The 11,290-nt window shown below is 38.8% G+C and overlaps 1 protein-coding gene across 1 annotated transcript in view; it reads left to right on the plus strand.

The window, feature by feature from the left end:
- KPNA1 (karyopherin subunit alpha 1) overlaps nt 1-10,609 on the plus strand; it is a 75,699-nt gene extending 65,090 nt beyond the window's left edge. Inside the window, exons 13-14 of the mRNA XM_007449704.1 lie at nt 7,831-8,009; nt 9,434-10,609. Of these exons, the coding sequence (XP_007449766.1) occupies nt 7,831-8,009; nt 9,434-9,621 (367 nt within the window). The 3' untranslated portion in view covers nt 9,622-10,609. The remainder of the gene's footprint in view (nt 1-7,830; nt 8,010-9,433) is intronic.
- The last annotated feature ends 681 nt before the right edge of the window (nt 10,610-11,290 follow it).

Below are 11,290 nucleotides of genomic sequence, written 5' to 3' on the forward strand. Positions count from 1 at the left end.
GTGTACTGAAAAAAAAAAAAAAAAAAATTATTTTCTAGGGGACCCATGTTTTGGATTGCTTCAATTTTTTATGACTCTTTGGGGACCCAGTTTTCTCTAAATGGTTATCTCCCCTTTACTTTTGTCCTTGTATTAGTGGGAGAGTAATCCAAGTGAAAGGCTAAGCCATAGGCCAAATGGTTCAGAATAAGCCATGAGAAAGGCTGGAATAATGAGTTGGAAAAGATACACCATAGACTTACGGGACTTTGAGCTGAGTGGAATCATAGAGGTCATCTAACCCAACATGCTCAATTAAAGATGAAACTGAGGCTCAGAGAAATAAAATGATTTGCTCAAGGATACCTCTAGTAAATGACAGGACCAAGATGAAGCACCTTTCCACTAAATTTTACTGACTTCCTTCAGTAGTGTAATAGAAAGAGTTCTTGACCAGGAAAGCATGGTTAGTCATCCCCAGGAGGCTGTCAGGGACTGAGATTGATAACTGTGGCATTTTATAGCATGCATCAGGGTGATTTCAGCTGCACTTTATTGTCTGCTACCACTAGGCTCTCATATAGATTTCCTCAGTTTTTTGATAAATGAAATGATATGAACCCATTTTAGGTTCTTGAGCTAAGGAGAAACATGAAAGCAATTTGAGGAAGACTGCTTTAGTATATGTGAGGGATTGAGTAAAAGTACTCTGTCTAAAGGCTCTTCTGGTAATCTGTGTGGGAAGTGGTGGCTTGGAATAGAATGGTGGCAGTGCTAAAGGAAAGGAAAAGATGGACTTAGGACGTTCTGAATTGAGAATGTAAAGGAAACTTGGTGACTGATTGAATTTAGAATGAATGAATAAATAAATAAATATAAAAACAGCCTTTGTAAACTAGAGAGGTTTGAAAGGAGACCTGATACAAAGAGCAGATGATATGTTTAAGGTGGTTAGCAGATGTTAAGTAAGCTGTCAGCCACCTTGGGCTGGGGCCCCAGTGAGAAATGTGGACTGGAGAGGTAGAGCACACATGTGAGAGTGATGCTGTGAGAGAAATGAGAATGGCAGAGGAAAAGAAAGAAAATTGAACTTTTATAATTTGTTATGGTGAGTGGAAAAAGAGAGAAAAATAAAAAAGAACCCAGGTAGAAAACTAGGAGATTACAAGGTCACAAACTCCAGGGAGGATGTTGTTAGTGATACTAAGTATAGCCAAAAGGTTAAGGATAATGAGGAGTTAAACTCCTTCCAGTTTATTTATTTATTTATTTAGTTTTTGCGGTTCGCGGGCCTCTCACTGCTGTGGCCTCTCCCGTTGCGGAGCACAGGCTCCAGACGCACAGGCTCCAGACCCGCAGGCTCAGCAGCCATGGCTCACGGGCCCAGCCGCTCCGTGGCATGTGGGATCTTCCTGGACTGGGCCACGAACCCGTGTCCTCTGCATCGGCAGGTGGACTCTGAACCACTGCGCTGCCAGGGAAGCCTCCAGTTTATTTTTAACAGGGGAAGGGTGTCATTAGTGAAGCTAGCTGAAAAGTTATAATTAGTGTCATGAACAGTTTTACAACCCTTGTAATTTCCCTTTCCATTTAATTTTTTCATTCCAGACTGTGATAGATGCCAACATTTTCCCAGCCCTCATTAGTATATTACAAACTGCTGAGTTTCGGACAAGGAAAGAAGCAGCTTGGGCCATCACAAATGCAACTTCTGGAGGATCAGCTGAACAGATCAAGTAAGTACTAGCCAAGTAGTGTCTTGTAAATTAAAGGAAAATTACTGTCTCCCAATTAAGAATGCTCAACTCTAGCCTCTTGGAAGATTGTTCTCAGTTTCATAATTAGACTCAAGCGTATATTTGATTCCTTATATTGCTCCCATTCTCTATTGCTGAAGATAATTCTGGGATGTGAGAGGGAAGGCATAGTTGAGGTTTGAGGCGATCGAAATACTTATGGGGGTGGCTTGAGCCTACTCTCAAGCTGCTTGATCAAAAATATCTTGGGGGCTTCCCTGGTGGTGCAGTGGTTGAGAGTCCGCCTGCCGATGCAGGGGACACGGGTTCGTGCCCCGGTCCGGGAAGATCCCACATGCCGCGGAGCGGCCGCGCCCGTGAGCCATGGCCGCTGAGCGTGCGCGTCTGGAACCTGTGCTCCGCCGCGGGAGAGGCCGCAACAGTGAGAGAGGCCCGCGTACCGCAAAAAAAGAAAACAAACAAAACAACAACAACAAAAAAAACATCTTGGGTAGTCTAGAAGGTTACTTGTAGAATTCTTAGAGGCTAACTTTAATAGCTAACTCTTGCTATTTCTAGTTTAGATGTCTTAATAGTAGAATTGGACAGACTTGAAAGAGATGTATTGATATGCCTTAAAATAAAGTGCCAAATTCAGTAGAGGCAGGTCTCCTAAAGGACTATGTTATTCAGTAAAGGGAGAGGTCTGTATATTAGCTTGAGACTTAAATAGCCCCTAGGGCAGCAATTTATAATCTTAATGGCTAGAGTAGGCATAAATATGGATAGGAATCAATTCCTCAAAGGAACATCATATAATCAGATGGTTAATTATGGATATATACAGTATTTCAGATAGAAAAAAAAAGAATGGAACCTAGACTCTTAGCCTGCCTTAAGATTCTTTGGGGAATTCAGGTGAGGAGAAATATGGTTACCAATGAGTGTTAAAGCATTTAACCCTGTATATTGTAATGTAATATTACTACATTCTATATATGTAGTAATATGGGGGAAACATAGCTACTTCTGATATTGTCGCTTTGTGGGTTAAATGTAGGTGCTCAACCGGTGCTGATTTTTTAGTGCTCTGTTGGGAATTTCAACATGAGAAGGTAAAGTAGTCCTAAGATTTCGGAAACGCATCAGAAAATAAGATTACGGAAAATAAGTATGTACCTGAAATAATACAACTTAAATAGATTAACACATGCAGTAGCTATTTTGGTGAAGTTCATCATGGATAGGTTAGCCAAGGAGGACTTCAAGTGGTCTTCAGAGCATATTTGTAGGGGATTGGGTCTTTTTTAACCTCCAGAGTTCAGTCTGGGGTACTATGATTTTTAAGTATGCCACCACCAGATGGCAGTAATATAGAAGTTATTAGAACAGTTGATAGTTGTCTTATGTTCAAATTCAGATTTATAATTATTGTCACTATATTTTATACCAAATATGTTTTCTTAATTGAAATAGTGAAACTGTACAGGTACATATTTTAAAGACATTTTAAAATACTGTGGTATCTTTCATCAGAAAGTATTCAGGGGTATTTTGCTCTGTTAGAGAGGAATGGAATGCCTACTATCCCTTTTTACAATTCAGCATAGCTATTTATAATAATAGAGTTAATTATCAGTCTCCTAGCAGTTTTTTCTTAACTGGGTAAAGAGTTATCTTGAAAGATTATTATAGAACTATTACAGTCCAAATTGTAGAAAATGTCTTTATTACTGATAAAAGACATCTATGTGGCTTCTGCTTATTGTTGAGAAGACAAGATTTAGATGCAAGAACCAGTTAGAATAACCTAGGAAGTACTCATAATTTTAGGTTAAATATAATCAAATGCTAATACATACTACAGTTCTTAAAAATGAAGGATAAAGAATGTTGCCTGGAATTAAAGTTTCATGAAAGAGATGAAACTTGACATTTGGGTAGAGATTTGGTAATTTTGGAGGAGAGAGAATAGCATGAGGGAATGTGCACAGTAAATGTTATTGGAAGAGGCAAATCAATCTTGCTATAGGTTATTCTTGTGCAAGGATGAGGAATTAAGTAATTGATGGACTTTGAAAACTGGGATGAAGGCCTTAATCTTGGGAAGGAGGGAAGTCCCAAGAAGATAGTGTTTTGAGGAGAGGAAAGAGAGCAATTAAGATGCCATTGCAGTAGTTTAGTATATACTGTGATGGCCAGAATTAAGGTAATAGCTGTAGGGACTTCCCTGGTGGTCCAGTGGTTAAGACTCCATGCTTCCACTGCAGAGGGCACGGGTTTGATTCCTGGTCGGGCAGCTAAGATCCCGCATGCTGCCAGGTGTGGCAAAAAAAAGTGTTGTAGCATGAGGTATGGGACTAGATATGGGAAATAACGATCTGTAGTACTTGGTGGCAGGTTAACAGATTGCAAAGGAAAGGAAAGAGCCAAAGATGACCAGAGAAAAAGGTGGTGCTGTTGATAAAAATTAGGACACAGAAGAAGCAAAATCCTGTTTGAGAGGGCTGGCTTTATTTATTTATTTATTTTTGGCTGCGTTGGGTCTTTGTTGCTGTGTGCGGGCTTCCTCTAGTCGGGGTGAGCCGGGGCTACTCTTTGTTGTGGTGCGTGGGCTTCTCATTGTGGTGGCCTCTCTTGTGGAGCATGGGCTCTAGGCGCGTGGGCTTCAGTAGTTGTGGCATGTGGGCTCAGTAGTTGTGGCTTGTGGGCTCTAGAGTGTAGGCTCAGCAGTTGTGGCGCACGGGCTTAGTTGCTCCACAGCACGTGGGATCTTCCCGGACCAGGGCTCGAACCTATGTCCCCCTGCATTGGCAGGCAGATTCTTAACCACTGCGCCACCAGGGAAGTCCCGAGAGAGGTGGTTTAAGACACAGTGAGTTTTTCATCAGAAGAAATATTTGAGAAATATAATTCACTTTTCCAGATAGTAAATTCTTATGGACTAAATTTCCTTACCCAGAAAATTTTCTTAATGGAAGCCTTTTCTGCCACAAAAGCCAGCTAGTGTCAGTGACCAGTGATAGCTTTATCCAAGTGTTTGAAATACACCACCCATTGGAGCCAGTTCCAGACTTTAACCATAGAATTGTGCCTGTTTTCCAGTCATCTTTTCAAATCTTCAGACTTTCCCAAGGAAATACTTCTTGTAGTGCTTTTCTCAAAGTAATATGACTTTCCAACTCCTATACAGCCCAGGTCCTCTGGTGACCTGTTTTGCTTTTTGGTGCAAATTACTATCTTTGGAGAGACTTGCATCAGTAGTGAAATACCACTGTGGTGGTCTTAAATCTCCAAAGATGAGTGGTTGCATCAGAGAACAGCACCTTGAATTCCTCCAATCTTGTAAGGCGGTATAATTTTTAAGTGGCTAGAATTGGGAACCCAAAACTCATTTAATGAACTGTGCCATAATAATAATAATACCATATTTTTGTAAATATAAAACCTCACATCTTCAAAACTCTGGATTTACTTATTAGCACTTTTTTTTTTTTTTTTTTTTTTTTTTTTTTTTTTGCGGTACGCGGGCCTCTCACTGTTGTGGCCTCTCCCGTTGCGGAGTACAGGCTCCGGACGCGCAGGCTCAGCGGCCATGGCTCACGGGCCCAGCCGCTCCACGGCACGTGGGATCTTCCCGGACCGGGGCACGAACCTGTGTCCCCTGCATCGGCAGGCGGACTCTAAACCACTGCACCACCAGGGAAGCCCTTATTAGCACATTTTTGGGTAGAGTTTTTCAATAAGAAAGTTTTAGTCAGTATTTATTCATTTAATTATATACAAGTTCTAGAAGCTTTCTAGAACTTAAAATTTGTTTTTAATTCTGAATCAAGTTTTCAGAACACTGGTTTTCATAATAAAAGGTTTCACAGGGGCTTCCCTGGTGGCGCAGTGGTTGGGAGTCCGCCTGCCGATGCAGGGGGCACGGGTTCGTGCCCCACAAAAAAGGAAAGGCCCCGCTACCCCCAAAAAAAAAAAAAAAAAAAGGTTTCAAACCAGACAGTATTACAAAAGTAAATGAGGTTTTTAAAAGCGATGTAAGGATTAGAGGTTATTGAGCCAAGATTTCTAGATGGGAGAGAAAATCACATCAAGCATAGACCAGGATCAAGTTTGCAGACAATTTGGAGATTCTGAACAAATCTCTGAAATCCAGTTGGTGTTCTACAGACTTACCTATATAGGCCAGTGAAGTTTAAGTGCAGACATGTAAGTCATCTGTTTAATTAACTGCTCTAAAATTTTGCTGGGGTTTAGTGACAGACTTAGTCTTTGATTCCCAGACTTTTCCAGTTGAGGAAACTGAGGCACAGAGAGATGAGATAACTTGTCCAAAGTCATCCAGCTTGTATGTAGCACAGCTGGGATGTTGTAGTGGTGGTTATCTCTGGGTATTTTTTATTTTTCTGTATGCTTTTGTATGTTTTTCAGATTTGCAGCAACTAACATTTATAATCTAAAGAGGCTTGGTTTTGTTTTTTTTAAGAAAAACAGTGAGAATTATGTAAATATGTTGAAGGAATGGTTAACAGTTTTTAGTGACTAAAAACTGTGGTGTAAAGGGGAAATGGTCAGAAATGGCTTCATGCCTTACCTAGTCTCTTTATGACTGACCTAGTCTATTCCTAGGACATATCATCTAAATTGTCAGTAAATATTTAAATAAAATAACACACAATACTATTAAATTCATTCCTTTGTAAATAATAAAGCTAAATATTACATTAAACTTTTTAAAAAATAAAGCCTTTTTAAAGAACATTTTTTAGATTTACAGAAAAATTTAGATAATAGAGTTCCTGTATACTTCCCTCCCTTCTAAGTTTCTTCTAGTAAAATCTTGCTTTAGTGTGGTTACATTTGTTATAGTTAATGAACCAGTACTGATACATTATTAGCTTAAGTTCATATTTTATATTAAGGATTATTCTTTGTGTTGTACAATTACAGGTTTTGATGAATGTTTGCACCATTGTAGTATTATTCACTGCTCTAAAAATCCCCTCTGCTTCACCTATTCATCACTACTCCCTTACTTCCATCCCTCAAATCCCTGGCAACCACTATTCTATTGCCTTTATAAAAGTTTTCTGTTTTCCAGAGTGTCATATAGTATGGAGTCTTTTCAGACTAGCTTCTTTCACTTAGCAATATGCATTTAAGGTTCCTTCACATCTTTTCATGGCTTGATAGCTCATTTTATTTCTTTTTATCACTGAATAATATTCCATTGTCTGAATGCACTACAGTTTATTCAGTCACCTATTGAAGGACATTTTGGTTGCTTCTAGTTTTTGGCAGTTAGGAATAAAGCTCCTGTAAATAATTCTTGTACAGGTTTTTGTGTGGACATAAATTTTCATCTCAATTGGGTAATGTCTAGGAGTGTGATTGCTGGATCATATGGAAAGCTTTGTTAAAAAACCAAAAACAAAAACCTGCCAAGCTGTCTTTCCAAGTGGTTATCGTATTTTGCATTCCCACCAGCAAAAAAAATGAGAGTTGTTTCTCCACATCCTTACCAGTGTTTGGTATTGTCAGTGTTTTGGATTTTAGCCATTTTAATAGATGTGTAGGGGCATCATTGTTTTGATTTGCAGTTCCTGAATGACATATGACATTGTGTCTTTTCGTATGCTTTTTTGCCATCAGTATATCTTTGTTGAGATCTTTTACCCATTCTTAAATTCTTTTTTGTTTTCTTTGAGTTTTAAGAGTTCTTTGTACACAGTAGAATTGGCTTGTTGGGCTTGTGCTGGCTTTAGCACCAAGTGTGTCCTGTTTCAGAGGTGTGGTTACCTATAGAAACAAAAATGAAATTAATCAAAAGTATACTATTTTGAAGAATCACTCATAGTCAAAGTAAGAGAGTATTCCAGTTTCTTCGAGTCTAATAATTGTGGAGGGAAAAAAGAATGGTGATGGTGCCAGAGAACTTGTTTTTTTTTTTTAATTTATTTGTAGCTTTTTTTTGACAAGATGTAGGTTGTATGGTTGAATGGGTGCCTTTTATTTCTACAGTGAATTTGAGGATTTCCCTTCTACCAATTTCATAAAAGTTTTATGAAATGAAAAGCTTTGTTTGACTAAATTGTTCTTTGTATTAATTTAGGTACCTCGTAGAACTGGGCTGTATCAAGCCACTCTGTGATCTCCTCACAGTCATGGACTCTAAGATTGTACAGGTTGCCCTAAACGGCTTGGAAAATATCCTGAGGCTTGGAGAACAAGAAGCCAAAAGGAATGGCACTGGCATTAATCCTTACTGTGCTTTGATTGAAGAAGCTTATGGTAAGATAGATTGTTTAATAGATGTCCTGAAATTATTTTTTTCCTTTTTCTCCATGCTTTTCTGGCTTGTCCACACCTGTCATTAGCAAACTCATACAAAAAAGTTGTTCTCTTATGAGTAATATTTAGTATGCAGAATTGGAAAAGAAGATGCATTGTAGATGTGAAGAGAAGCAAGTACCCTTTTAAGTTGAGCCCTTTTTACACTGGGCTGTTAGGATCTTCCATTCCCTGACTCTGCCTGCCATTGTGGGTACTTTTGTATTCTTACTAGTCCATCTGAGCCTCAAGAGCATCCATATCTACTGTAGACAATGCCCAACTCCACTCCTTTTCTCTTGTAAGATTTTAGAGTTCTGATTTTGAGTTGCATCCCCCAATTCCTGTGTTCCTAAAGTGTTCTTGACTGTAAACTCTAAGAGTTTCATTAGAAACAGTAGAGTCACTATCTGCCGTTTGGTTTTCTCATTCTTCCAATCTCAGTTCTAACTGTACTCTTAATCACTGGTTTACCACTGTACTTTAAAACTTTTAAGTTCCCTAAGTGATTTTAATGCATAGCCAGGATTGAAAACCACTGCTCTAGGGTTTGTTTATTCCTAAAATTGGAATTAGGGATCATAGGGCACATTCATCTTCAAATTTATCAGATAATGCAGAATTGTTTTCCAAAATGACTTCAACAGTTTACCATTTTTTAAAGGCCTGATTATAAAAACTATATTCCTGCTTAGTGTAAGAAGTTTTGAAATGTATGAAAAGACAAATGTTCCTCTACCCAGATCTTTTGCCATAGGAGAGAACTTTTGTTAATTTTTGGGTGTGTGTGTGTATATATATATATATATATAAATATGGATACATATATGAATATGTATTTTTTTCTTCTGAGCAGTGTTAACATTTATTTCCAGTATCACTGTAGCAGTTAGATTGCTTATGGCTATAGGTAAAAGAAAGCCTAGCTCAGATGTGCTTAAACTTAATAAAGGGAGGAGTATGTGTTGGCTAATTGTTCTGGTTAGACTTCTGAGTTTAAGATTTAAGGATATTACACATGTGTTGAAATGATATTGGATAGCTCAGAGCCTAGGTAGATAGAACCAGAGCAAAGAATAAATTAATCCACAGACACAGTCCAATAAGAAAACTTCTGTTCCTGGTCTTGGGCACAGGATGATGTGACTGTTATGGAAACTGCTGCTTCTGGGGACTGGCTGTTTCTTGCACAAATGTTTAAGATGTCAGTTTGCAATAGTATTATTCATATGTAATCCCAGCAGTGTTTTCTATGTTGCTGCAAGATGCTTATGAGATATAGAGAATCTTCCTTTTATGTCAAGGAAAGAGACATGGCAAAATATAGTTTTATTAGAATTTCCAACATATATACAACAGATTTTTTTTTAAATTCTTCATTCTAGGTCTGGATAAAATTGAATTCTTACAGAGTCATGAAAACCAAGAGATCTACCAGAAGGCCTTTGATCTCATTGAGCATTACTTCGGGACCGAGGATGAAGACAGCAGCATTGCCCCCCAGGTTGACCTTAGCCAGCAGCAGTACATCTTCCAGCAGTGTGAGGCACCTATGGAAGGTTTCCAGCTTTGAAGCAATACTCTGCTTTCATGTCCCCGTGTCAGACCAGGCTACCCAGTCGAGTCCTCTTGTGGAGCCCACAGTCCTCATGGAGCTAACTTCTCAAATGTTTTCCATAATACTGTTTGCGCTCATTTGCTTGCCTTGCGCACCTGCTCTCTTACACACATCTGGAAAACCTCTGGCTCTCTGTGGTGGAATACCCTTCTAATAAAAGGGTAACCAGAACGGCCCGCTCTCTTATGGAAAACCCCTAGGCTGTGGAGATCCGCACTTATATATTATAGAGTCATGGGAATATACACATAATAATGTGGCTCCCTTTTTTTTTTTTCTGGGGGAAAAAAGAGGACTCCTCATTCCCTTTAATGTGGGAAAAAATACATTAAAAGATGAGACTAAACCTTTATCTTGAATTTCACACAACTACTTTCAACAAGGGAGATGTTTAGACCTGTTGTGTACTTCAGAGTACTTTTCATGAGTTCTTCCACAGTGAACCCTTGGATTACCTGGTGGCTTTTTCTAGCCAAATTTGCATTAATCCTTACTGAGATTGGATGGTTTTCTTTCCTCTGTTGGCGCCATTCTCCACAGATATTCAACCATCCGCTCCCTCACCTTCAGCCTTCAGTGAATGTGCTTTCTAGTTGTCAGGAATGCTGAAGAATTAACACTTTGACTCTTAAATGTGATACTGGTTTGAAGATTCCCTTAGAGCAAAAAGGAGAGGGGCACATATTAATTTGTATGGCTGTTGCTTCTCTTTGGTCTTATGTGTCTTAGGATTTGGAAGTGGTTCAATTCTAATGCTGGTATGAAGATTTAGAATCCTTAGTGATCGAAACCGTATCCTGTAATTCAATAAACAAGTTAAAAACAAATAGAAAAAAAAAAGCCCTCTGATTTTCCCAAACTTAACCAGTGTGACTAGAGGCTGTGTTTCTGCATTAAAACAAATGTTTCAGGCTTTGTGGTCCTGATCAAGGTCCTTATTAAATTGGAGTTCACCCTAGGTGCTTTTCCCCTCTGTGACTGGCAAGTAACACATGCTTTTAAAGGTTACTTAGGGAATTCTTTTTTTTTTTTCCCTTAGTTGGGTGCAGCTGGATTCTAATGTATTCATGCTGCACATAAGTAGCATCTTTATCTTAAATAACCATCTTCTGGACATGACCTGTTGAACCCAAATAAGGGCAGTGATCTTTTTCTTATAACCTCATTGTTCACTAATCATTTCATTTCATCTCCTACTAGTACTACCCAGTCAAGTCCCCTCCATAAAATAAAAACAGTTCTACCTTCTGGCTCATTTAATGATGACTGCAATCTCTACCTGCAAATGGCGCTTCCAGTACTGTCTTCAGTGATCCACATTTGTGCTCAGACTGGAATGAAAAAATAAGCTTAATTGCCAAGAGAACTGCAACTGAGTTCAATACGACTTCTTGGTGCTAGTTGGCCATCTTGACTCAATGTTGGGATATATTATCAGAGAAGATTTTTTGTTGATGTGCTGTTCAAAATGAATTCTGAAGGAAAAGTTGCTCACTTTTTCAGAGAATATCCTTTTATTAAACCTCTTTAATTTTGTCCTCTTCTAGAATTCATTATAACCCCAAAGCATAACTATTTGGAAGTTCCCCTGGCAAGCTGTTATGTCTCTGGTAAATCCTGCTGA

This window comes from Lipotes vexillifer, unplaced genomic scaffold (assembly GCF_000442215.2).
Source record: "Lipotes vexillifer unplaced genomic scaffold, Lipotes_vexillifer_v1.1 scaffold1378, whole genome shotgun sequence".
NCBI lineage: Eukaryota > Metazoa > Chordata > Mammalia > Artiodactyla > Lipotidae > Lipotes > Lipotes vexillifer.